Below are 27,667 nucleotides of genomic sequence, written 5' to 3'. Positions count from 1 at the left end.
TTCACTTAATCTCCGTAGCTTAAAACTTCATCAAATGTTTTCCATCAGAAAAGATTGGATTGTTAAATCAATATATATATATCGTATTGCAGACACAAAATTTAGAATGTGACTTTTTGGGCGCCAATATTTTTATTGGCCGGAGATCGAAGAAACATCAGCAACCCGATCAGCGAATCGAAGCAACAAGAAATTAGTGTCGACAAGATTTGAGCTCGTGTACTAGAAAAATAATACAGCGCCATCTCCGGTCGAAGTTTTAATCAGTTTTTATTGTCCGTAATTCGAGAACGGTCGTTGGGTATATCAGTCTGTTAGCAAGTTTCTCTGATCTCGTTTTTTATTCTCTCAATCGTCTCTTCATCATGGAGTATTTGGGTACGTGTGAAAAACAATAATCACAAATTTATAAAAGTTCACGATTCTTCATAGAAGAATCACTTTTTCTTTTTTTTTGTAATAAAAATTATGTATTCTATTTTAAAAATTCACTCGATCGAAAAGAAGAAGCCAATGTCTCTTCCTGAAAGTATGCAAGTCAGCTCATAACGTTGATGACTTTATAAAATCAAAATTACGTTCACTACTTTTACATTTTTTTCAAAACTGCTGTCTATAAACTCAAAAACAAAGATTTTAATTTTGGTACAATCCAAAAATCAGAAAAACTGTCTTTTCTCGTAATTTTATTGTTTGGGGTTAGGTTCGTGATTTATTATCGAACATTTTCTACGTCACCTGTGTATTTCAAAGACGTGGAATGGCGAAAATTCGAGAAATTAAAAAAATTACTGAACCGTGAAAAAAAAATATTGGACATATTTCGACACGTTGAACATGATGAGTCGTTGGTCTTTATGATAATTTTGCTTTTCTAAAAGAGGGATAATATTGTAATTGCAAATGACAACCTTCGAATGTCATACATTTAAAACTGTCAATAAATATGAAAATATTTTTATTTAATTTATGCATATTCTGACTATGCTCAAAAGTTAATTGATGAACAAAACTTTTTTGCTATTCCCCTATCAATAATCATATTTTTTCACAATATAATTAACATAATCTATCAATTTTTTATCTTATCCTGAAATCAAAACTGTATGTTATTCATTTTAGATTTTGAAGAGTTTTAATTTTCTGAAGAAATCTCAAGTTTATTCTCAATGTGCAAAAATGTTTCTACGATTATTGTTTTCTTTAGGTATAGCAGAGGGTGAGAGCAACGATACCAATTGTCACAATTCCTTGAGCCACAACGACAAAGTGATAGAAGAAAAAAAAAGTGAAGAGAAAGAAGGAAAACCGACGCAAGAAAGTAGTGGAGGGAATTCGGATGGTGGCGCAATCCAAGAGAAACCTAAAGAGAGCATAGACTTTAAAGTAATTTACAACAAGCGAAAAATCGATGTTAGTTTCGACCTCGATGGGACAATCGCCGATCTCAAGACCTATCTACAAAATATCATCACAGTGCCAAAAGCTATGCAAAAAGTTATGATTAAAGTTTTAGCTAGAGACGAACAGACTCTGAGAAGTTTAGGAGTTACAAATGGTAATTTTTTTGAATATTTCTTTATTTCAAGTCAGTGAACAATTTCTTTCCGTCCCCGGTAACTTACTTTTTGAATTAATTCAAAGCAAAATAATAGCAAAAAGATCCAAGAATTTTTTAAGCATTCTCTGGAATTTAATGACAATTTAACACATTAAAGTTTATTCCCAGGTACCAAAGTGATGATCGTTGGTTCGAAATTGGACGATGTATTAGCCGTTTCGATTCCAACGAAGCACGAACTTCAAGATGAAGCTGCAGGGGCTTCGAGCAAAGAGCCTCTATCACAACAAAAAATACATCGAAAAGTTTTAGACAAGGGAATTCCCGAAGACGCTATGCCTGGAATATTGGAATCCAACGTACGATTTTGATATTTTATTCTTTCAATCAACATAAATACAAAATTATGTTATTATATAAGAAATTTTTTGAAAGCACTCCGCAATTGAGGAAATATGTAATATCAAGATTTCAATCGGCGTGAACGATGTGATTAGCAGATAGAAATGTTAGATTTTATTGCAGGAACCGTTGCCAAATTTTCCGTTGTCAGGAATGCTTAATAAGTTGGGTGGCAAAGTCAGATTGACCTTCAAACTCGAACAGGACCAGTTGTGGATCGGTACGAAGGAAAGAACAGACAAAATCCCCATGAACTCTATCAGGGTTGTTCACACCGAACCCATTCACGATCATCCCGAGTATCACATGATGGTAAGGACATTTGAATCTTTGAAATATCATGTACAAATCATTTTGAACTCCGGAATCCCTTGACCGATTTCCATTATTTTCGATCTGTTGATAGTTACATAAGAAAATAAAAGGGAATAAAATACAAGGGTAAAAGGTGAGGTCATATTGTAGCTTTCCTGCCTTTTCAGAATGTCTTTATTTTTCGACTGTTTCAAGTCCAATCAATAATTACATACATTGTTAATAACTTATTCATGTCTAACACATCGGACAGTGCACAATATGACCAGCATTATTTTTGGATAACCATTTTATCATGGTGCTTACATGCATGCCTATATAAAAATTAGAAAACCTTGAAGTTTGAAAAAAAAACCAGAAAAAATTAGCAATACGATTTCGCTGGTCTTTAATAGGCCAAAAATCGGCTTTAGAAATCGGTCTCCTCTTGGCAATATTCGTCTCCAATTTGGAACACTTACTGAGAGCCATTTTATTGAGAAAATATTGAATAAAAATAAGCTCATTAATATTTATATCTCGATTTCGGAAAAAATACTATAACACTTCTAGAAATTCACTAATATCAAATAAAAATAGGACGTCGATGGAAATATATATGTTGAGTTAATATTGCTTATCCGCAGGCACTACAATTGGGACCAACCGATGCTTCAAGATATTGGATATATTGGGTACCCGCACAATACACAAAGGCCATTAAGGAAGCGATACTCGGGACGTGGGCTTATTTCTGATGAAGAAAATTCTCACTAAATGAACAGCTTGATAATCCAAGGAGAAGAAGAAGAAATACAAGAAATATGGAAATTCGAGGCTTGCGAGCAAGACTTGGATTTCACGACGACATCGAAGGGAACCACACTGTGCTAGTCACGCTTTTTTTCTCATAAAATTAAGTCATAACTTATTTTTTCGGTAAGTTACGTGAAATATTATTAGCACGAATATCTACCGGAAATTGAGAAACGTTTTTCAATCGCCGAAAACGTTTGACTTTTGGCTGAACGATTTTTTCATAAGATCGTATGGGGAATCAGAAAAATATTATTTTCCAAATTCAGAGAAATTTCAATCGCTAATTTGAAAAACGCCACATTTTTGCTACTATTCAATTGCCTTCTCTCAAAAACGCACTTTTGATTTGGTTTTTGTAGTTACAAAATCCAAATTTTATTTTGAGCAAATCCTTTCGACTGAATTTCATTTTTATTTTAATATTGGATAAATCTGTGGTTTGGTTACGAAAATTAAAAAAAAAATAAAAAATAAAAAAAACATGTTTGATATTACATTTTTGTAAAAAGAATTTAATTTTCAAATTGTGAGAATGAACGTCGCTAAATTCGAAGGTTACATATTTTGTATCGAGTGCATTATAAAACTTTGTGGAATTGTCGGCGTTCAAAAAAAAGTTGATAAATAACATGAGTGATTGAAATTTTAAAAAAGATTTTAGAAATAAGCTTTCGTATTGTTCGCGCACCGGCTCCACAATTTCTGAAATATGAGTGTTTGATATTTTTAATATATTCATTTTTCATGAATAAAGAATTTTTTCATTTAGATCTCGATTCTTCATGATTCAAACATTCGAATTAAATTGACACATTTCAGTGCAGAATAACACTCGTCACTAGAGCTCTAATGTCTTAAAATCGAATGTGTGCGATATTTTCTGTTTTCACTTTCGTACGTTGCCCACTTGGTATTTAACTGGAGATCATTTCTTAACGTTAAACATTCGACTTACAATATTTTATTCATGCACCATGTCAGACGACAGGCCGGATTTATTCTGGGCAATTCTATGAAGTAAAAAATCGTTGACTTTCGTTGCTTTGCTCAAAATGTGTTTGCTTAAAGGAAAAAGATGTTTTTGCTCACGGTTGTTGAAAAATTTCAGGGAATACTATTGATCCCGTGGGACCGAGATAAACCGAGATTCCCAGAAACAATTTAAAGGATTTGAGGCAAGAATTGACCCGGGTCTGTGCAATCTTCGCGAAATTGCGCAAGAAAATTGTCTCTCGAAATTTCAATTCGTCTCAAAAATGTGCGCGTAATTCAACGATTTAATTCGAAGCACTTAACATTGTTTATAGAGTCGCTGAAGAATCGTTTTCGCAATATCGTTCGATGTCGCGGGCTCTCGTATTTTTCATTCGCTTTTTCGTTACAGATCTTCGGTGAGATAAGAAAAGACTTTCTTCATCACCACGAATTTCCATTCCCAAAGTCGGCTCAAAAACACATTTTTGAGCTCAGTTCAGATGTGACTGTCCTTCGTATTTTTAACCGTAATATTCTTGGCTCGTTCCGCAGGCGTAATTTTTTCAATGAACTTTACCGTCGTATTTTTCGCTGATTTTTTCAGACCTCGAGAAAAAATATTGGATTAAGCAGGAGAATTCCGCAAAAACTCTTCTCCTGAAAGCGTGGATTCAATAATCGTTGGCTCTCGCGATTCATACGCTCACCTTAATCCATCCTCAGACTCTTCTCATGAGTCTCGATTCAGAATTCACATGCATCGATCGACCAGCCTGATGCGTGCGTAAATGAACCGCTTTGTTTGGGTTATTTTCCGAATTCCGCCGCCGGAAGAATTCCGAAAAAAGGAAGCCTCTCAGTCGTTGCAGTCGTCGATGCAGATTGGAGTAATTAAATTTGCATTGACCATGATTCTGTGTTCATGCGTTGGATTCCTATTTACGAACAATCGTGAGCGAGTCCGCGCATCAAAATCGTAGTCCTCGAACGCAGGTTCGTCGTTTCACGTCTTTCTTTCAATTTTCGTTCCTGGTGAAAACTGGTCAAGTCGAATTCGGGAAAATCTGTGAAAATACTGTCGATCTTCGTGGCTCTTCATGGAAGTAAAAACTTTCCATACGGTGTGGAGAAGGATTTCTTCATTGTTGTTTTATTCTGGATGACCTGAAGAGTTTTAAGGCGGAAGGATTCCTCATGCACACTCCTATGAGTTGAAATTCATCCGAGATTCAAGACCCTGAAGAAACGAAGTGTAATTTTTCTAATTTTCGATCGCCCAATATCCAGAAAAATTACCATAAATTGGAAACACTGAAGTAAGTTAGGTTTTGTAGGACGAGGGAAAAACGAAACTATTTTTTATCGAGTGGTTCAGTGAGCAGTGAAAGAAATTATTTTACGATATTGACCTGGTTGCACCTGATTTGATACGACAGTTACAAATTCCTCATCGATTTTCAAGCAGGCCTAAAGCACTCGGAGAAAACTAAGTTTTAGCGAATTTTCTTCCACATTTGTTTGTACGAGGTCTGAATCCGAAGGAGCTTTAATTCGAATTATTTGTTTCTTATCGGATAAGCACAATATTACAAATCATAAATTATTTACGCTCGTAAGATGTAAGTTAGGTAGGTTTTTATACCGTGTTAAGTACGCGTGTGTGTGCGTGGGTGGGTGCTGCGTGTGCGTGACGAAGGAATTTCCGTCGATGTACGATCACCGAGCATGCTCGGAGCCCTTTTCGAAATAGGATTTTTCGGATACGCGCGACAACTTGTACGTTAAGGTTATGCGATTACAGATATTAAAAGTAATAAAGTGATTCTAAACATGCAGCGGTCAATTGTACCTTTTTATCTGCCACTTTACGTGCTCATTCATTGATTTTTTTTCACACTAATCTCCTAATTTCTCTCACTTTTATTACTGGTACAGTACGATTTCGAAATGGGACTTGCGAGGGTTCTGAAATATTTAAATGAACTTTGACATTTCTTCAAATTTTTATCTGATAGTATCATGCGTGTAGAGAATTTTCCTGAAGTTATCACGGTTGAAGTGAATCTCTGAGAAACAGGAGTTTTTTTAAATTCCTCTCATTCAGTGTTAAGGATGTACAGGCGCCATGGCTGTTTTTAAATAGCACTCTAATTTTTTGTCGTACCATCCCAGATTTCTTTTCTGTCTGTGAAACCTCAAGACCCTTTATCGACCGCTTCGTTGATTAACAGTCGAAGAGTACAATAATTAACATGTCGCTTATGGCCACAATCACTTACTGGCCCCTTCAACCATCCGCAACTCAAAATTTAATATATTTCTCAATTAGATATCAAAGATTAAAAACATTACTGGAAAGGAATTGAATCGAAGGTATCTAACAATGTGTTAAACATTATGTACGATTAAAAAATGAAGATAACTCTTTTCTACTAATATTGACGTAATGTGAATGACCGGGGTGAAATTCCTTTAAAAAAATGTGGAGACTGTCAACTGACTAATACGATACGCATGCACGTCCTTAAATATACTAGGTTTTTTTCAGACTGTTTTTCTCGAATTGTGAACTCGATTTTTCAAAAATTATACCAAAAATTCAAAATACTATCGGTCATTATTTTTATTTCTTTCTTGTCCGACGCGAAAATAGTTTTTTGGAAAGTCTGCAAAGCAGTTCCTGAAAATAAGCACGTTTTTTCGATACTTTTTTCGGCGAAAATGTAATTCCGCTGATGTGATTTTCTTATATGTTATTATTAGTATCTAAAAGTGTACGAAAGAAAAAAAAATCCCTTTAATTTTTTGATGTAGTTTGCTTGTAAAGTGAACGTCTCAAAAAAAGTAGGTTTTTGACCTTCGTGATTTTGCTGCTCGAGAAAATTGAATACAAATAACTGAACTGAAATAAAAATTGAATTTTTATTGAACCGGCCCAAAAAACTTTTCGAGAAAAACGCGTGATTTTTGACATTTTCAGTACAATTTTTATGTTTTATTTGGTTTGGAATAAATTACTATTTCGTTATATTGAAAAAAAAAAATGAGAGAAAACATGTTTTGTCTGTTAATTAAAACCGATGGAAGACCTTCATTGATTTTTTTATCGATTCAGTAAATATGATTTCAGTAAATTCGTCTATTTTGCAATATTACGCCAAGGCGTTTCTATATTGAAGTTTTCATATTCATCGACTTCCGTTTGCTCAAAGCTCCATTCAGTGATAATGGATTTAAAAAAATATAACCGTTACAAATGATTTTATACTCATATTCATTATCCGATAAAAAATCCGTTACAATCCGTTTCTTCCTACAAGTGCGCGAGAGTACAGGATGAAAATCGGGGGTTTTCGTAGTCCAGTTTTTTTCGAGAGGAAATGCCGAGCACCGGTCGAAAAATGTAATGAGATCTGTTTGTCGTTTCTAAGAAAACGCCCACCCATCTGTTTGTCACGTGGAATGACAGGAAACTGCTCGTTGCACGCTGAGAAATCTGAAGAGGGGGAAAGAAGTGGGAATATGCAAGAAGACAGTGTATTATTACGTCTCATTGGGAAGGAGAAAAACACGATAATGCTTCCGTCTGCACTGCTGTTGAGGTTAGAGCCCGGTAATCCAACAAAGTGTTTCCTCTTAGTATTTGCAATCGGAAAAAAGTATTTGGAAATAACAATAATAATGAAAATAGTGGAATTCATCGGCGTTATTCGTCGCATACGTGGCTCCAGATTTCTCACCTTCGAGTGGCAGAAAGTGTAAACACGTTTGTTTTGTCGACGACCTCGTATTTATTTTACCAACTTTGTACGACTAGTGAAAACTCATTTTTTTCAATAGTGCCTCATACCGTGCTTCATTTTTTCTCAGAATAATAGCTTTTGGTGCTTGTGAAATTTTATTCGTTCGAAAAACGTACGCAAGACGATCGTCGGTCACCGCCGCTTCGAAGTGATGTCGAATATCGATCGAGCGATCGAACACTGCGCTTTGACGGTGTTCCAATTATTATTATTATTATCATAATCATTTACGATTTTTTGAGTGGAGAACCACACGTGAAAGAGAATAATGTGGCTCGAATTTTTCGAATGTCAACATCGAATTCTCGGCGATTGTTCAATGTTCGTAGTTTCGTGGTGTTATTCGACGGAGACGTAAGCCAATGGTTTTTTACCGCAAAATTGTGTTTCGAGCGTTCACATTCTGGTTCGATAATTCGCTTTGAATTTCTATGAAAATTCATCGAAGCGTCAGGAATTTTTTAAGGATTGACGTATACTAAAATTAATTCATTCGCATTTAAAAGAAAACGACAAGAAAATTAAGCAGAATCTTACGAAGATCGTCACAAAAATATGTCGACGCGTGGATCGAAAAATTCAAAAAAAGGCCGAATATTATTTAGCGCAAAGATAATTTCCGGAATATTCGTCAAGTAAAATCGGAATAATCGGAAAACATGAGCGATTCTGATGAGAAGCGTCCAACTCCCAGTTCGTGAATGGAAAAAAACACCACAATGAGAAAAAAGAAAGAAAATCTGGAAATAATACGAGAAACGTTTCTCGAATTGAATTTGAATTTCTTGAATAAGGGAAGCAGTCTCGAGACGTTGAAATTCGTTGTGCGGGACGGACGAGTGAAAAATGGTACGAAGAAAGTCGCGGGGCAATTGCCGAAACGAATAATCATTGGGATTTTATTGTCAATGTTGTTAGGAGCGCTAGTGGAAATGGGAATTCTGGGAAAAATGAAAAAATACTTTCTAGAAAGGAGGTGTTTGGTGGGAAATAATTATTTAGTGTGGGAACTAACGAGGCCTGTGTCGAGTTGCGATTTTTGTCGCGACGTCGATGCGGCGCTGGTTTTGCCGAACGTGACCAGGAGTCAATTTCAAGGCAACGCTTATTCTTCGCGTCCCATTATCGTGAAAAGTGCAGCTTCTCATTGGCAGGCCTCGAAAATTTTCAATATTACGTTTTTCCGAAGTATTTACGAAAACTTTGAGGACGCTTACAACTCGATCGACGAAGAGTGTCAATTTCTGCCGTTCAAATCAGACTTACAAAATTTGCGCGATGTTTTGGAAATGAGCGATAAACGTGCCGCTAAACATCCGGGTGAAGAGTCCTGGTACGTTGGATGGAAAAACTGCCATCCTGAGATTTTAAAAATTTTAAATACTTTCTACGATCCTCCACATTTTCTACCGAACGACGCCGAAGTTCCAGCAACCAATTACATTTTTCTCGGTTACGACGAAGGCGCCGTTATGCACGTACGATTTTTTTTTTTTTTTTTTCAATTTTTCCTTTTTTCTTTCCCACCGCGCATTGATTTCTCGCCATGCAAGTGTAACGATTGCAAAACTCATTCAGCTTCGATTCTCGTGTTTAAATTAAAAATGTCAAAATCATTTTTCCTTTTCTTTCTTTTTGTTTTTTTATCAACCGTTTCACGGTGCTCTTCTTTCCTGTCGAAACGCAGGGTCGTACGTAAATATTTGGTTTTTTACGAGATATTTGTAAAAATCGTTATTGCATTTTTCTGAATTTCATTAACCTTCCCCTTGGTCTATTGACACAAAACTTGCTTTTTTTCCTATTGGCGAACCTCACCGATACAAGATTCCAAATAAAATGTTTTCTCGTAGCTGGATTACATACCTCGACTCATGTGGCAAGGTCAAATAATCGGGAGGAAAACATGGACCGTGGCGCCGACACCGGAGTGTGAACACGTCTGCAAAACATTTAGTTTCTCCGTCGATACGGGAGATGTCGTACTGTTGGACACAAGAATTTGGTACCACGGGACGCGTGTCGAAGATGGACTGCTTAGCTTAACAATCACCTCGGAATATGGTTGAATTTTAATTCAATTTTTCCATCACTTTTTAGAGGAGCATAATTGTTTTCATAAATTAAAACACTTCGAATCGGCGTGTAGTTTTTTTTGATAATTATTCGAAACGTAGTCAACGAAGTTGACCGTTTCGCTAACTAACAATAACCGGAAAAAATTTCGCGAGTCATTGCCAAAGCAAAAAAATTTGCGAATTTCGTCGTGTCTCAGAGTTCAGAGTCCATTAACTCGAGAAGTTTCGCTTACGATCTAAATAGTGCCAATAAAATTGCGATTTTAACACATGAATCGAGACATTTGTTATTTAGCATGAACTGTTGCAGGAATTTAAACCGATACGAATGGTCTAAGATTGTGGTAGTTGCTCAATATACTTCCAATTAAAAACGACATTATTCCTAACGGTTGAATTTTTTGTTATTCACCATCTTGGTGATGAGCCATATGAAATGGTGCCAAGTAGCTTACATTGTTAGTTAATTTTTTTACTGTTCCGATAGTTCATTGTATGCCAAAAACGAACTGACATGTCGTTAGAAATTCGTACTATTCCAAATGAATTATAAAATATTCCATTAATATATGAATTAAACTTAGTTCAGGGTTTTATTGTTTGAAAACTTGTTTTTTTGTGATAATTTTTAGCACAAAATGAATTTGCAGTCGATTATTCCACAATATTTTCAGAAAAAAATGAAAAACACGACATTTTTTCCCCAACTCGTACACGTGCCAAAATAATGTTAGAGGAGAAAAATGAGCAATGTTTAGAATGTCGCCATTGTGTAAAGACCACTGTCTGATTTTTAAACCCTCGTTGAAGAACCACCTTTTTATTATTAATTTATCCGATGTTGATACAAAATATTACAAAATGGAATAGAAAATAGGCACGATGCAAAAAATCACGAAAATCATGTGAATATATAAATAAATAAATGAAATTTAAATTTAAAATGGTTCCATTCGGAGGGAAAATAAATTCGAATGTAACTTCGAAATTTCAATGGCAAGCTCAATATCCAAAAGCCACAAAAATGTTGCTACGCTCAAATGTCCTTTCTCCCATGATTTTATATGTATGAATAAATTGATATTTAAATATATACCTCCAAAAAATAATACATATGATTAATTATACTTGATTTTTCGAAGTTTAATTTATTTAATAAAAATTAAAAAATACATTGAAAAGATTGAGAAATATTTATTTATGTGTTAATTTGCTCTGTAATAGAATAATATACAGAGATGCTTTTGCAAGTGAGGAAATTGAGAGATTTGATAGCAGGTCGACGAGAGATATCGAAAAGAAAATTTTCAAATGGAAAAAAAAGATTAAACTCTTCGAGCGCTGCCACACTTTTATGTATGCGATTATGAAGTTTTTTCCTTTATTATGAATACATGATTGCATGATAAAATGCACAAATAAATAAATAAGCGAATGGAGTCATTTATTCATCGGTAGAAACGGTTGGAATGAAATTGCAAAAAAAAATTATGAGAATTGTTCCAGGTTCACATAAACACGACTTTGTCATTTTTCTTTTGCCTTGCACTGTGTAAGTGTGTGTGTGTTTTTCATCACTTTTATTTCTGCGCACATTCATAATTTTATTCGCAGCGGCACGCAGTAAACAGCAGAATAATTATTTGCAATACAAATTTAAATGTATATCGTAACAATGTACAGTTAAATTAAACGACTAATATTTGCCTATCGATATTGAAAAGTGGAAAGTTTATCATTGTTGTTTTGTCCTTTTCAATCTTTAGATGCTTACATCGTGCATGGGAAAAAAATTAAATTAGATATATATACATATACATATATCTCTTTGTTTTTTCATAATTATTTGAGATGCACATTTTGCAGGGTAAATTCAACAATTAACGATCGGAATGCACTTGGCTAAATATCGAGTGGAAAGAACTACAAACAACATATAATTAATTGAAATGCCGATGTGCGAGCACTTTAGAATACTTTTGTTATTTTAAAACTTCAGTTTCTCTTCGTTCTACACAAGTTCGCATTTGTTCTTAGCCTCACTGGTCCTTTTTCGCTGTCGCTTGCTGGAAACTTGGTGGACTTTCCTGAAAACGTAGTTTAACAAAAACTAATAACGATAATCGTATACATTTGAATGGAATTTATTGATTTTTTTATCAATCGCAACGACTCATTAGCTCGATCAAAATTCGTCACAGGGTTTGGACTCAATTATTTTTTGGTCACCGAGAGATCTGTTTCTTATTGAGAGGCCTCTCTCCAATAACAGGAATTCTCGAGTCCTTGAATAATCATTTTTTTATGCACCGTCCAACGACTCGGAAAATCGTGTTTTGAATTCTCTTTTCTCGATTCTTTCTGTATTTCTATTTTTCATTCTCATTCGTCTACTAATTCCGGAATATTGACGAAAAAAATGATGAAAAAAAAGCTTCAGCACTTCTGTCCTTCGGATCGAACTTTCTAAAAAAAACAAGTGACGCACGTGTTTTGACGTGAAGGGGGGAATAGCCTCCAAGAAAACGACCTCTCGGAATATCGATTCCGACTTTTAAAAACGACTAATAAGGAAGATCACGCCAATCTAATGACAATTTCAACCGTAAAGAGTTGAAATTTGTAAATATGATAGAAATGTACACCGTGCATCTATATCCCCGGAATTATTATCTACCGTCTAGTTGTCGAAAAAACAATTAACGAATATCACATTTTTTGAAGCCTTATGCGTAGGCTTTTATGGCAGGCACGCTTCCCCGTGCGACGATTTGGATTCAATGAAATAGGATCCTCCCAACTTTAAAGAACCAAAACGAGAATAAGAAAATAAAATGTTTTCATATATGAATGATATCTTGAGAAAGCCTTGTTACCGGTGAAAATCACTTGGAAATGGAAAAAGAAAACACTTATTTGAGGTTAACGAGTAAGAACGACACGAACGGTGGAAGATTTGAAAGCACCATGAGCCAGGTGGTTTAAAATATAAATATGCATACGCATATAAATAGAAAATGGCCGTTGTCACATTTTGCTTGACGATTTTACAACGAAAGTATTTAAACCGCAATCATATTAAAAATTGATCAATCCCAACAGATAAGTTACACACAATTTTAATAATTGTGAGAATAAATTTTAATCGTTGCTTTGATTAGGAAAAGAGCAAAAGAGTTCCGTTGTTTTTTTGTTACACAAGTTACGCGTGATCTTCCTCAAGAGTTCACTTTGTTCGTACGATTTTTCAAAGAAAATCGTTCGCTATTCACAAGTGCCAATATCATTCGAGCTCATTTCAATCGACGATTGGAAAAAAAACTCACATAATATGCAGGTGGTGGTACGTAGGCGCATTGTGGTCTATTAGGATCGTAGTACGCACTTTGTGCAGCTTCCGCAGCCTTGGCATCTATTCGCAAAAAAGGAAAATCAAGAATTATCAACCTTTTGTTTAAACGAAGAAGTTTATCATTATTTCCCTCGAAGGCAACTATTTATTTTATTTTTTTCGAAAACTCTTTTCAAACCATCAAGAAATATAGGCAAGAGCGTTCGATTCGTTACTTTTTACTTTTTATTATTTCATCAAATTTTCCTCGTGCTTTATACACGAATCCCATTCCAGACGATCTTACGCACAGGGATAAATCCTCAAAGCGTTGTAATTGTTGGAGTCGGACATGTCGAATATAAATAAATAAATGAATTGATAGAAAAATATGGTTGTTAATCGTATTTTTTCGAAAACTCGACAAGTAACTGAGTTGAATGACCGATTTAAATAAGATTCACTTTCACTACGCATTGCTTCCGGGCTCGAACCGTTTAGAAAAGTTTCATTACAAACACTTTTTCCCGAATAATTTTATCACTTTTTCTGTTTCGGTTCAAATAATATATTTCGCATTTTCAGCTCATCGTTCGGAGCGTAACCGTTCTCGTAACTTTTCCAATCGAGAGACTGTCCGCAGTGCTCAAACACGCGCGCACACTTGGGAACTTTTATTATCTAAATCGTTGAAACCGAGAGCTTCTGAATTCGACGAGCGTTCGATGTGAGTTTTTGACCGTCTTGTCCGGCTTTTCGTTTCCGACTATTCAGCAGAACTGGAAGATTTAATAATGAGTGGGCTCAGTGAAAGCGAATCTTACAACATTTCAGCCCAAAGATTCTATTATGCAACGTCTATTGCGTAATACGAATGAAATAGAGACGAAAAACCATTTCAAATTTAGTGGACAGAGCATTACGCGGCTTGTTTTGCAATTTTACTATTCAAGAATCTCAGTTCACCAAAAGTATTATTTTTCTTAACTTCGACGTTTTCGACATTTTCGATACTCTAAAATGCAACCGTCTTTTTTCATACGAAAGGAAAAAATATTTTCTGAACAAGAATATTGGCTTTTGAGGTACATCGTATTGGTTGACCTCCTCAAGCTAAGCTGAGATTCAATATTTTTTCCTTTTCCATTCGATCGAAAATGTTTCTTCAAAAATATTATTTAATCTATATTTTTCACTATATTCAGGAATACGGAAATTAATAATCATGGCAATCACGTTGATCGTGGTAACAAATCAAAACAACGTTTGAGTTCGACCACTTTTGCCATTCCGAATATTTAATGCAAGGATGTTTTAACCGATACGAAAAAATGCGACATTTGATGCTGAAATTTCGTATAACACTCAAAAAATTTTCATTTTTAGAAGCGATAATATAATCCTGTTGATTAAAAAAAAAAATAAACAAGAAATTTCGAAATGATTTGACTTTCGATAAATTACTTTGAATTGTGAACGATTTCTCAAGAAAAACGAAAAGAACATTTTTTGGAAAGCTATTGAGAAATTGTATAAAAAGAATGTCCAATCTTTTGGAATGGCCTTGTACAAGATTATCGATTTTGTTTCTACATGGGAAGACGTTAAAAAAATGTGAAAATTTTCGTTTCTACAGTTCCTGAATAAAAAGAGACCCCAATTCCGGTACATTAAGAATCGATAGGATTGTCTGGGTCTACTTTGTTGGTAATCCGTCGCACGAAAGTCGTCCAATCAGAGTCCTCAGCTCGTTCAATTCCAGCCAAAAGTGTCGAGTCCGATAGAAAGGAGGAATTCGTCATATGAAACGCCAATGATTAATATTCATATTTTCAAATGCCATAATGCTGAAGTAATTGGATCTCGAGTGAAGCAGCTGATGATAAAAACACGAGGATAAAGTGTGAAAAATCATGGATTCTCAAAATGAACGAGCAAAAAAAATGTATGCAAAATTTTTGTGGCATTCTGATATTTTGAAATTCGCAAGCCATTTTTCGCTATTGAATTTGGCAGGTTATTTCGTTCAAATGAAAAACAGCAACGGATTATTCAATAGTAATATTTAATAATGCATTGTCGAGTATATCGTCGATTGGTATAAAGCGTTCGTTGTTTATAACAGAAGGATTGTGTCCTTTCGTAACAATCTGTATATTTTCGCTTTTTAAATAATATATACGTCTCGTTGAGGGAGAAAAGTGCAGTGTCGAGCTTAAGAAAAAATCATATTTTCAATTCGATTGCTTTCAACAAAGGAGTATATAGTTCAAAAAGTATCATTCGATGGTGGCAGAAAAAAGCTCAAAAATGTCTTTATCGCTAGGATAATAATTAACCGAAATGGAATATGAGTTTTCCAAGTTTTGATTGAAATACAGAAGAGATTGGAGCGATAGGAACAATAATGTTGCACAACGAAAAGTACTGCGTTTTATATGTTGCTTTTGTTCAAATTGTTTTGAGTAAGATGTTGAATTTTTTTCACAAGCTCTGTAAATCTTAATGACTGTTGAGGGAAGCGAGTCTTAAAAAAAGGCTGGAGTAGAAATTAAAGAAATCACATTAAACCGAATGCGCTTGATCAAACCGATAAACATACTTTTGGGAATACTGTAGCATTTATGTTTGCGTATGTTGGTTTGTCAAAGCAGATCCGTGCCATTTCTAGTTTATTTCAATTTTGTTCGGTTATATCCTCGGGGTAATAAGGTTCACTCTCAATTATATTATCGAGCTATAAAAATGGTAATTATTGGCGGCTTCTACCGAAAAATATGGAGTGCATTTTTGTTCGAATGAACGACTGAATGCAAACGTAAAGAAAACTCGATAGTCGAAAATTGAAATGAAAAAGTAGAAGCGCGTACAGTTCGATTTAGTACGGAGGCGGATACGGATTGTAAGTTCCTTGCTGAGGATAAGGTCCGTGGTGGGTGTACGCTGCGGGTGGACCGGCTTGCGGGTAAGTCGAGTAGGCCGGTGGATTGGGTGGATAATTGTTGTAATTCGGTTGGCCATAACCAGGATGACCGGGATACGCACCTGCTTGGGACATAGTTTGGCCATTGTAATTCGGATTGGCCCATCCGGGAACACCGTTTTGTTGAGGGGGAGTGCCACCACCCCATGCACCTGCCTGCTGCTGGGGATTCCCTCCGGTCGCGTATCCTTGATACGGAGCATTTATACCCGGATATGGCGGCGGCATGTCCGTCATGTAAACGCTGTTTGCTATTTATTTCAACAATCATTTGTCCATATTAATATTTCTGTTGGTACACATAGCATAGCATCTGACATATAAAAATGCGTTTATAATATTTCGATTGCAATTCTTATTTGAACGGAAATTTATGCCGATGAGCGGAACAAGAATTTTCAAATATTTTGCCTCGCAGACATTTTGTTGGGGATGCATTGTTTTTGATTCAATGTTACTTAAGCCTAGTCTCGACTTAATAATTATTTATCATTTTTCATTGGTACGTAGCATTGTAAATATTTCAGAGTTAATAAAGTTATTTGTGTAATATTCACAATGCTCGTGAGTAATCATCATTATGTAGAATGAAAAAATAAGGAAGTGGTATTTCGCGAACCTGGAGGAACTTCCGGAAAGACATTAGTCGGGGGCATCCATCCGTAATAGCCTGTAGGAGCAGCTTGATAAGCGGGTGGTGGAGCTGCGTACCAATCGGTTGTTGGTGGTTGGTACGGTGGTGGAGCATCAAAACCAGGACCATTTCGTTGAGCTATGTATCATTACAGTTAAATATTATAGCTTTATTTCATTATTTTCGTCCATTGTGAGTCGTTGTAAAGTATTATTAATCATTTTCAGCAACCAAATATATTGATTGAATTGATTAGAATGTTGGTGCTTACTCATCAAATTATAATTGAAATAAACTGTCCGTCAATTGCTGTTATACAAGTACATGGAACTTGAATGGAATACATGCATACAGATGTAAATACAAAATTACCCATGGAGGCTGCTCGCAACATGGCTTGACCAAATTCAATAGCGCCGCCACTCTTAAAATGCAGTTTGAATTTACATTCGCCCATCCAATTTCCATTGGGCTGCGCCCTGCATTTGCCTTTGATGTAGTTAGCACCAAACATCGGCTGATCCAGCTCTACCTCACTGAGCGTTACGAATGGGAAACTGAACGATTGCATTTTCTCCTTTTGATCCTTGGCATTGAATATCATTCTGTGGGTCGTCAAATAAAGGCGACCGCGTTTAGTTCCAATGAATTCTGGCTGCTCCTGCCCATGGAATTCCATTGTAACATTGTCACAGAACAAAAGTATCCTGAACAACATAACATTAATGATGTTAATTCAGAATCAACATTGATAATATTATTAGTTATTAATGTGTATTCGTCATTCATTTTTTAACTTCCATTATCGTTTAGCTTTCGTTGTGGTCGAAGTTGAAAAAATTATGTTCTTTTTCTACCTAATATTCGTTATTAATTGGTGTACAAACACCCTCTTGATTGCATTTTTTTAAATGACTTGTTATTATGCCTGAATATTTATGCTCGAATATTTTATAAGAATTGATGTTTCACAAAATCCCATCCGAGTTTATCATGGATTTTACTCCAAAATAATCTGTGCAGCTATCAAATGATAAAATTATTGCCACCTATATTAAAGCCAATTAATGGTTGGGCGCCGCCAATCAGTCGGTTTACTGTCATTTCCTTGCTGCTGAGAGTACAAGGGGAATAGCAGCAAATACACTGGAGTTATATTACAATGTTCCAGATTGAAATGAAAAAGTTCCAACCTATTTGAACTTTGAAAAATTTCAAATGCGATAGGTCCATATGCTTGAACTATCCATCATACTTGGTCTATTCAATTCACATGCTTATCTAAGGATCTTCGAATAACATCATTTTTGGACATGAATTCGACTAGTTTTGCATTGAAATATATTTCAACTTTCCATGATTTAATAAAGAAAGAATCTGACTTCCAATAATACCTATTACATCGTACTCCAAGTAAAATTTCAACGGCGCAGTGATATGTCAAAACACACATTCGACATTTGTTTTCAAGTCAAAAACTCTCTTCTTTATATATGCAATGTCGTAAAAAATATTCAAACATTAATCATTAAAACTGATGAGAAAATTTGATGAAAAGCAAGAGTGTAAGTATTGAATTTGTTTTGGGAAAATATGCTTTTTCCCAAAACATTCGACTTGATCTAATTTTGTGTATACATTGTTGAGTTTGAAAAAAAAAGTAATTCACAAGTATCGAATTCGTAAGTATGCCGTTCTGTGGTAGAGTAAATGATACATTTCTTTAAAGATTTTCCGGTATAATATTGGGATAAGAAAAAGTTATAAAATCATACAATGTGCATATAATAATTAAAGTGACGTTTCGAACGTTTTTCTAGTTGACTGTACACGATTAGACTTTCAACGAACGCATTGCATCAATTGATGCAATCCTATATGCACGAATAAAAAAATAATATATAATAAAAAAAAGGATTGAACGAAAATTTGAGGATTAAAACCAAAAGGAATATGACGGATCGGGAGCGTAGTTTAACGGTATGTTTACGAAACTCAAAGGAAGTATGGGAAAAAAGTTGTCATAACATTGACGCGTAGTTCTAAATCTACGAGCAAGGTCAAAGAGGTTAGAGAAAGAACTTTTATGACCAGACAAGAAATGGGATCTAGAAATTGCTGGAACCTACGGCATCAATAAGTTCAATACGATGTTTACACGTCACTTTATTTTCGTGATTTATGCAAGAAGAGCCAAATAAAAAAACATCCTCTCACCGTTCACCGGCGTGTATGAGAACCCCGCCATTTGCGTGCGCCGTATTTAGCGACATTTTTCAACCTCTGACGAAAGGTATTCCTACAATTTCTTCTTCTATTTAACTGACACAATTGAAGACAACTTGACGAAAAACGATTGCACTCCGTCCTTTTCCGTAATCGTCACTAAATCAGCTGATTCACAGTGATAAGCGCACAAGGGTAATTCACGCTTGCGCACGAGAGTTGTTAGCCAATTGGCGGAGTCGGCGGAATACGAAATACACCAGAGCCATCATTTATTGCAGTAGTTACGCAAGATTTCGGCGTGTATCATTCTCCGGTGAAGTAAAACATGTATTACCTATTGAGCATTGAATTCAAGCCGACCCTCTCGTTTAGTCGGTAAAAACTTTATTACAGCCAATATATACTTATTTAACTTTTAGGAACAAAAGAAAATTGAGGTACACCTTCCGCTTTCTTCCCATCAAATAAAGCTATTTTTTCCTCAAAAGGATCATGCGACAAAACCGTTATCAGATAAGAAACATTTTCACAAATTCGTATTTATCAATTATTTGTTACAATTGTCTTACAAACTGAAAACAAATAAAACGCATAATTAATTACAAATTATACTACAATTCTTCAAAATCACGAGAATAAATGATTCCTGAAAAATAATTCATGCTTTTTATAGAAAAAAAAACGCTTAGAACGGTTGGAGCACTTACAATCGTGTGGATGCGTCATAATTTTCGGTACACGCGGAAACTTTGTGTAAGATTATTTTTTTCAATTCGAGGGCGTTTATGGAGAGAGTACTAAAAGCAATGTTTGAGAAAAAGGACACGGTGAGGGCGACGCTGTAAGGAGCCAGTACGGCGCCGATCGTCGACACGAGGCGAAATCTCTTCAACTGTATAAATTGTTAAAAATTCAACCCGTTAAAATACAGTCCACGAGTTTCACAAATCATCAATCATCTCCCTCACCATGTTACGAAACTAATTGTTTCACGAGTGAACGAATTATTTGTACAATTTAAGTGTCAATTTATTCATGAGCTGTCAAAATTGATTACTTCTATTTTCTTTTATTCATATCTCGCATTAAAAAATCTACATCTTCATAAATATGAAATAGAATATGCGGGATCGAGGAATCATCTGAATTAAATAGTTGACGAATGCAAGAGAAGAATAAAAAGAATTTCCTATGAAACAGAATTGGAGCTACGATATTCAGTGGAAAATCCGACGTTTTTTTCGAGACGACGAACGAGGAGAAATATCTTGTAGCTGGAAAACGCATGAAAATAACTATGAAAAAGTATGCGAAATCCCGGGGAAAAATGCAAATTCAAGTATTGAGCTAGCGAACGTAAGATCGAACAATCTCGTTTCGTATTGATTTTGGAAAAAAAAGTATTTTCAAAGTTCCTCGTGAGAGTCATCATCGACTTCTTTGTGTATCGTTTTTTCCTCACTCTTTTTCGGTTTTTTCGTTTTTGCCGTGGTCTCGTCGAGTTTTTGAGTTTTGTCTTTAGTTTCAAGTTTCTTTTCGTCGATTGTGATGTCTTCGGGGCTCCTTAGCGTCTCGTCTTCCTGTCCTTGAGTTGCATTCTCAGTCGCGAGATCCTCGTTTTCTATTGTAATGTCTTCTGCCTTTTCTGGAGTTTCAATAGTCGATTCCGACACTGGTTTTCCTTTCGGTAATTGATCTTCGGATGGTTTGGGTGCACCAGTTAGTGGTTTTTCCGTTTTCGGCTTCCATATTTTGGCTTTGTTCACCAAATACTTCACTTCTCGATCCAATATTGCCATTTTATTGGCGATGTCTTGAACTCGGTATTTTATTGGCTCAAAAAGAGCGGTGTCTTTCAGAGAACCTAGTATTTCGTCATAGTAGTTCTGGAAAGTTAAAGAAAATATCATTCGGTTATTGTTTTTCCAACTTTTGAACTTTTTTTTATCACTAGAACCCAAGAAATATCTTACGGCGTCAACTCTAAAGAGGTGAAGAATTTTCTCTTTAATTCTCTTTCTCTTCTGGTTTGTAAAAAATGTTAACGGGAAATAAATTAAGGGCGGTTTTAAAACGGGTAGAAAAATGAATTCGTTCAATTATTTTCTTGTTTGAAAGTTCTGGAAGCTCTGGAATTGAGATGAAGGTCTCAAAAAGAAAGGGTGTCAATGAACTGGTGTTATTTTTGCGCAAAAAAAGGTAGCGTGGCCGAGCGGTCTAAGGCGCTGGTTTAAGGCACCAGTCTCTTCGGAGGCGTGGGTTCGAATCCCACCGCTGCCAGTTTTTTCCTTCCGTTTTTTCAACCTTATCTTATCACATTTATGTAACTCACAAAGTTAAAAAAGTCTTTTTTATCGAAAAAAAAACAGAGTCAAAGTTCGACTCGAGCCGGATTAACAATTAAGATCGTGGACGGACGAGGTAGCGTGGCCGAGCGGTCTAAGGCGCTGGTTTAAGGCACCAGTCTCTTCGGAGGCGTGGGTTCGAATCCCACCGCTGCCAATCTTTTTATTTTTATTATATTTATAAAAGAAAGTGCCGTGTGTCGAATATTGGAGAACCTCATGATTTAGTAACTACTTTGAAATCATTGCGGTACCATTTTAACGTCAGTTGGTAGCGTGGAGCACGAGGATTGAAAAATATGTAAATGTGCATGATAATTAGCATTGTTTGGAGTATTCGAACTCGATATTTGACTGAATGAATATTTCATCAAGGAGAAAGTCAGAGAGAAAAAAGCCTGAAACTATTTTAAAATGATCTTATGATTTCGCTCGTATTAACCGTTAGCAGTTTCCATTTGGTCATTTTGGTTTGTGATAATTACCTGAGTTTCGTTGAGAATTCGTTCAAACGTTTCCATCTCGACGACCGTGAATATTTCTTCGGCTTCGGTGAGATTTCTCATGTTTCTCAAGAAAATCGTGCTTCCGTTTATCATCGAAGACATTCCTTTGAGCGCGTCTGGTCGTTCACGATGCTCGAAAACTCTCTCGTAAAGATCATTTGTTAATTTTTGAACCGTTTGCAATTTATCCTCGTAAACTTCAGCCGCAGCGTCGAATCCGTCCTCATAGAGCCAATCTTGAATTTGGTCGCAAGCTTGAGCTATAGTCTGCAACTCTTCTGCGGTTGATGCCGCTTTGTATTCGTCCGTCTCAACTTTTTGCTTCGCGTCGATCACAAACGCCTCCAAACTGTTCAGTGCTGTTTCACGGCGCATTTTTTCCCTGTCGTAGTCGTTTAATGCCTTGATTCTAAAAATGAATTAAAAAAAAAAAAAAAATATCAATCACCACGAATGTCGATTTGTTTCGGAATTTTCGCACGATTCTGATCGCCCCCGCGTTTAATTCCAAAAATTAAATTTGAACGCACAACTTTCTTAGAAAGATCGTCTTTCTTAGTTCAAAACGATGCATTCCCTCAGTTTTATCTTTTTCATCTTATAGCTGCTCAAGTCGACAAATACTAACTTATTACGAGACTGTTGCAGTTTTTCTCCTTGCAGAGTACGAGGCCCCAATGTCGTCACACTTGACATAATGACGTCTGTGATGGTCGTAATTGTTGGTTTCTTTTCAACTTTTTCCGTTCGATTTGCGACTTTTTCTTCGCTCGTTTTTGTTTGGTTTTGGGCGGTGGATTTTTCGCCCTGATCCGTACTTGAACTTTCTGGAACTTCCTCATGAACTGGTTTTACATCGTCCTTTTGTTTCGCTTCGACTTTTTCAGCATTTTCGTTTCCGTCCGATCCTACCAATTGAATCAAGACAGGAATTTTTAACTTGAAATAACTTTGAAAAGAAATTTTACGAACGAACAATATTTTACAAATTGGATGGTAAAGATTTTCAGAAACTTGCAAAAAAATATAAATAATCAAAAGTTATTCTGGAAAATACGAACTTATAATTCATAATTTCATGAAATATCTATTTTTCATTTATTCGTTAAGCATTGTTATTTCAGTGGATGAAAAGAATGAATAAATATTGAAAAAAACGAATAACGTAGCATGCTATTCAGACTGTTTATACAAACCTGAAAAGAGCTTGCTTATCGTTGAACCAAGTTTAGAAAAGGTACCTTCTTCTTCATCACGGCCGATCTGGCCGGATTTCTCGGACATTAATTCTACAGTTTGGAGATGCAATATTCCGCTGTCGTCCATTTTAAAGTGCGCACGAATTCCTTTGCTATCAGCCTTCTGTTGTGCGTGTTTTTCGTATGCTTCCGCGACCCCAGTTAATTGTACACGCGCCAACGCCAATGAACCCAAAGCTCTGAAACATGATTTTTTGTATAAACATTTTCAAAACTTCCGTGTCTTCAAACATTCAATGAAATAGAAAGGAAGCATGTCGCGTTATGATTGTTTCGCACATCCATATCGCCTTTCCAGTGATTTGAAATGATGAGGTTGGTTGTTTTCTGTTTTTTCTTACATATAGCAAGTGGACTCGTTTTTTTGAATAATTTTAGAAATACATAAATATATCATACTGTAGATTCAGTTCAAGCTCTTCTACTTTTTATTTTTTACTAGTTGAAGCCATTCAAATTGTATAAAAACTTCCAAGTTTTTATACAAATAGTTATTGGTGCTTATCGAATGGTGTAAAATGAAACATGAAATACTTACAATTGTTCGTGCTTCGGCAAATGATCCAGTTCAGCATATTGTACGGTAAATTCAAAGTCTTCTTTGTGTTTATTAAACGTGATGATTTTCTTCTGGGGATACGTGTTCATTTTTCCGAACAGAGTTTTCCGTACCTGAGGACAAAACAACAATGAATTATAGAATTGAAGTATAAGTTGCGTATAACGCGTTAAATAAACATGTATTTTTTAATAAATCAACGAGGAAACTTTCATTGAAATTTTTTGGTACAATCTTATTCAGAAAATATAATTAAAAATATGAATGATAAACGCGAGTTCCGAGTAAACTTACCTGTTTTGTTCTACCATCAATGTTCCTATCAAAGACAATTTGGATGGGGAAGTGAACAGCGTCCTTGGTAATGAACTTCTTAACTTTAAATCCCTCGCTGAGCTCAGCGGCTTTGTAAACAGCCCCCAAAACTGCAGCCTCGTCGGTATTTATATTTTTAGCTAAATCTGTCTTAACGATCTCCACCAACTTTTCTTGAATTTTCGGCATCCGCGTTCCTGCTCCCACAAGCACAACTTGCGAAATGAGGTCGAGCGACAAACCTAAAAAATTCAATTCAACATTTGTTTTCAAAATTTTTCGCTAGAATATCAACACATTTCCTTTAGATATTAAACATTCCAAATTTTGGGAATTGCTCCACAAATTGCAAAATTAACTTTGACTAGAACTTGTTTTATGTATTCTGACACGACAATCATTTTTTTATTGGTCAGATGAAATTACAAGTGTTGCTGTAAAAATGAATAAAATTTCGTTCTAAATATTGAGTTTTCTTTTTAAAGAGATATTTTTCGTATTTCATTTTGTCGATTTTTTTGTCACAGCTGAATATTGAGCATTTTCGAGTTATGTCGACAATTTCCCGAGCCTCCCTATTTATTTAGAATCCAAAGTTTTATAAAAATTGTATAATATTCGATGTTAGAAAAAGAGAACTAACCGGAAACGTCAAGAGCCATCTGAATGGGTCCACCAATGCGCTCGAAAACATCAGCGCATATCTCTTCGAGTTTTTCACGCGTGACTTGGAACCTAAAATCCTTTTCATCGAGGAGACCCTCGACCTGAGCGAAATGATCGGAATTTGCACTGAGAATATTTTTGACTCGTCCAGCTTCTTTGAAGAGTTTCGCCATGGCGCGTGGATTTTTGAAAACAGAGTTCTTAGTTTTTCCCATTCTGTCGAACTCCCGGGCGAGATAATCGCGCAAACGTATTTGAATTTCTAGGCCACCGAGAGTGCGATCGTAACCAATGCCAAGAACGCTCAATTGAGGGATCACCTCCGCATAACCTTTGTCCTTGGATTTGACGTTTTGGTAAGAAACTATGGTGGCTCGTGTGCTGCTCGCTCCCATATCGTAGAACAGAACGTATTGGCTAGTCTCGTTGATTTCTTTTCGTCGAAAAATACCGTAATTCAGGGCAATAGCAATATTGTCATTGAGCAATTGAAGAACCTTCAAATCAGCTAATTCGGCGGCTTGCATGACTGCTCTCCTTTCTGCTTGATTGAAATATGGCGGCACAATAATTACCGCACCTTTGATCTTTTGACGTGCTGAGTTTTCTGCAAATTCACGACTTTTGTGCAACATTTGAGCAAGCAACTCCTCTGGCATATGAGTCGTGTTATCGTCCGTGCGAAAAGCTACCGTATTAGTTTCTTCGTTCGCAATCAATTCATGATGAGGAAATCTCTCGCTGTACAATCGAACGATTGGATGATCGATTGGTTTGCCAAGGAGATCAATAAAGTGTGAAAAACTTGATTTTGGGAATCTCAAACCGTTGATCTGCGCGTCTTCACCGAATGTTCTCTCATTCCCACGGAATGAAAGCATCATTGGTGTTTTCCTTTTTGATTCTTTATTCAAAGCTATTTCCATTGGAACACCTGGCTGAAAAAACAAAATTTTTCCTTGGATTATTGAATCAATGAGTCGGCATAATTTGCAAAAATAATTTGGTAAATTAATGTAAGACTGTTTCTCATCTACTTATCGAATTAAGAGGTTCAGGGCTAATTTTTTTCAGCTATTGAAAAACATCCAACAAACATATCAATGAACATAAATTTTCATTCTTACCGAAACAATGGCAACTTTTAGCCATTCACTGCCAATATCAACGCTCATGACTGCAACTCCATTGATATCTTTTGGAAAGGAAGCAACGAAGAAGAAAAAAGCAAAAGCAAACACTTCTTTTCCCCACATTTTCCCCATTTTGTGGCTGTTAATCGATGATCACTTAAATACTAAAATGTACTTAATAATTTTATCAAATGACAATAAATTTTTTGCTTTCTCGAATTTCGTTTTCTGGCTCCGTGTGTCACTGAAAAGCAAAGAAAAATTATTCCAGCTACCGGTCGTCTATTGTCCGCGTCAAACGACCACAAACGTCGACGTCTTTCTTCGTTTTATTTTTTTTGTACTCACATATTTTATATTAATAGCTACGTTTTAAGTCGGGGAGAGATTTTTCAAACATCGCCGGTAACTTGAGGTCATATATTTTTTAACAAAAAGATGACACGAGTCGATAGTTTATACACTTTGAATAAACACGAGATACGACTAACGACGAACCGGCTGCTCTAACGGAGTTACCTGACTTGATCATTTCGGGAACTTTCGACAACTGCGCTATGGAACCATGTGTGTTGGTGTGGCGATTACCCATTGGCCAGCTTCATCGGAAACAACGCAACGCGTCAAATCCAACCTGTTTGTTCTGTCAAAATGACACGTGTCGACTTATTTTGCGGTTATTTAACCGACTTTTTTTTATTGACTTCACGTGTACCAATGAAAATCCGAAGAATCATTTTTTCTATCGTTTGAAAATATGTCTTCTCAAGAAAGAACGTGTGCTATCAAAAGGATGTACGGCAGTGCCTCGAGGTCAAAAATTAAAAAAAAGCCAGCCCAAACTCTGACACACTCTCACATGCCATTTTTCAGATTCTCTTGTACGACCAGGCATCGGTCGAAAAAAGTACATAAACGACCGAAATTGGTCGTTTTTTCGGTTGTTTTCGATCATTTTTGTACTTTTTTCGACCGATGCCTGGTCGTCCACCCGCTTTTTTTCAATTTTTTATTTCACAGAAGTTTGCAGGACTTTTCTAATTCGACTTATAGTATATTTCCTTGTATTATTCATATTTCAATTTTGCAGAAATTTTCAGGAATAAAATTAAAAGAATTAATTCCAGTTTTTAAACTTGCGATTCACTCTATATGTCAAGAACTATATCTAAAAAAATTGAACTATGAGGCAATAAATCTCAACATCGATAGACTATACCAAGAAAATTTCAGCAATAAAGAGACTTTACCATTTCTCTGAACACTTTTGCGATTCCATTTTTTTCGCCATATTTATTTTCTAATCATGATGGATATATCTGTTCTTTTCATTTGAATTTTTCATTTTTTTAATACCGTCTATGATAGAATAAAGTTTTTATATGCTGGGATTGACATTTGAAGAGAAAACGAAGAGTTACACCTGTTTCTAGGTGAATCTGTCGTTATCTGTCACAGATATCCCGATCCGTCGTTGTTGCAAGAGTGGGGGGGGGGGGAAGGCAAAATGAAAAGTATTTGGTTTTTTTTCTTTAGAAATATCAAGCGTGTCGTCTTCTAAAAAAAACTGTATCTACTCTTGAGTTCCCACTCTTGTAGCTGATTATTGTCATCCACACATTTTTTTTGTGATACGACATATGTTCACGCTATTTTCAATTTAGCCACACCTCCATAAACTCTTTTAACTTATTGACCAATCATCGAATCTCGATAGATGGTACACGTGGGAATGACCTGACCAATAGAACTTTGAAAAATAATTGGATGGTAGT

General features: G+C 35.7%; 4 protein-coding genes and 2 non-coding genes across 10 annotated transcripts; 4 read left to right on the top strand and 2 right to left on the bottom strand.

Moving 5' to 3' along the window:
• Positions 1 to 238: 238 nt before the first annotated feature.
• On the top strand, positions 239 to 5,886 carry LOC122415835 (ubiquitin domain-containing protein UBFD1-like). 3 transcript variants are annotated; one of them, XR_006261989.1, is made up of 6 exons: positions 410 to 529; positions 1,208 to 1,558; positions 1,730 to 1,920; positions 2,087 to 2,275; positions 2,905 to 3,196; positions 4,656 to 5,886. XR_006261989.1 is itself a non-coding variant. In XM_043428343.1 (5 exons), exons 1-5 carry the CDS (start codon positions 366 to 368, stop codon positions 3,013 to 3,015), a joined length of 855 nt encoding a protein of 284 aa, XP_043284278.1. In that variant the 5' UTR covers positions 239 to 365; the 3' UTR covers positions 3,016 to 3,844. The 3 variants fall into 3 exon arrangements, 2 of the variants coding, with proteins under 2 accessions (XP_043284278.1, XP_043284277.1); XM_043428343.1 differs by lacking the exons at positions 410 to 529; positions 4,656 to 5,886 and adding an exon at positions 239 to 378 and having other exon boundaries at positions 2,905 to 3,844; XM_043428342.1 differs by lacking the exon at positions 4,656 to 5,886 and having other exon boundaries at positions 2,905 to 3,844.
• A 1,785-nt stretch (positions 5,887 to 7,671) lies between these two features.
• Positions 7,672 to 11,646, top strand: LOC122415831 (uncharacterized). Its single transcript, XM_043428340.1, has 2 exons — positions 7,672 to 9,332; positions 9,708 to 11,646. Exons 1-2 carry the CDS (start codon positions 8,556 to 8,558, stop codon positions 9,921 to 9,923), a joined length of 993 nt encoding a protein of 330 aa, XP_043284275.1. The 5' UTR covers positions 7,672 to 8,555; the 3' UTR covers positions 9,924 to 11,646.
• Positions 11,496 to 19,344, bottom strand: Wbp2 (WW domain binding protein 2). 2 transcript variants are annotated; one of them, XM_043428345.1, is made up of 6 exons: positions 19,098 to 19,344; positions 17,253 to 17,587; positions 16,866 to 17,018; positions 16,309 to 16,497; positions 13,259 to 13,344; positions 11,496 to 12,019 (listed from the first exon to the last, which is right to left on the bottom strand). In XM_043428345.1, exons 1-6 carry the CDS (start codon positions 19,151 to 19,153, stop codon positions 11,972 to 11,974), a joined length of 867 nt encoding a protein of 288 aa, XP_043284280.1. In that variant the 5' UTR covers positions 19,154 to 19,344; the 3' UTR covers positions 11,496 to 11,971. The 2 variants fall into 2 exon arrangements, with proteins under 2 accessions (XP_043284280.1, XP_043284279.1); XM_043428344.1 differs by lacking the exons at positions 11,496 to 12,019; positions 13,259 to 13,344 and having other exon boundaries at positions 15,312 to 16,497.
• Positions 19,345 to 19,628: 284 nt separating this feature from the next.
• On the bottom strand, positions 19,629 to 26,447 carry Grp170 (Grp170 co-chaperone). Of its 2 annotated transcripts, none has more exons than XM_043428328.1 (9): positions 26,241 to 26,447; positions 25,887 to 26,136; positions 24,737 to 25,697; positions 24,073 to 24,335; positions 23,758 to 23,891; positions 23,202 to 23,398; positions 22,589 to 22,868; positions 21,940 to 22,369; positions 19,629 to 20,995 (listed from the first exon to the last, which is right to left on the bottom strand). In XM_043428328.1, exons 2-9 carry the CDS (start codon positions 26,022 to 26,024, stop codon positions 20,516 to 20,518), a joined length of 2,883 nt encoding a protein of 960 aa, XP_043284263.1. In that variant the 5' UTR covers positions 26,025 to 26,136; positions 26,241 to 26,447; the 3' UTR covers positions 19,629 to 20,515. The 2 variants fall into 2 exon arrangements, with proteins under 2 accessions (XP_043284263.1, XP_043284262.1); XM_043428327.1 differs by having other exon boundaries at positions 23,157 to 23,398; positions 26,241 to 26,446.
• On the top strand, positions 21,308 to 21,389 carry TRNAL-AAG (transfer RNA leucine (anticodon AAG)). Its single transcript has one exon. It is a non-coding gene; the product is annotated as a tRNA-Leu (tRNA).
• TRNAL-AAG (transfer RNA leucine (anticodon AAG)) lies at positions 21,530 to 21,611 on the top strand. Its single transcript has one exon. It is a non-coding gene; the product is annotated as a tRNA-Leu (tRNA).
• Positions 26,448 to 27,667: the final 1,220 nt, after the last annotated feature.

Source organism: Venturia canescens, chromosome 9 (assembly GCF_019457755.1).
Source record: "Venturia canescens isolate UGA chromosome 9, ASM1945775v1, whole genome shotgun sequence".
Classification (NCBI taxonomy): Eukaryota; Metazoa; Arthropoda; class Insecta; order Hymenoptera; family Ichneumonidae; genus Venturia; species Venturia canescens.
This window is presented reverse-complemented; position numbering and strand designations above follow the sequence as displayed.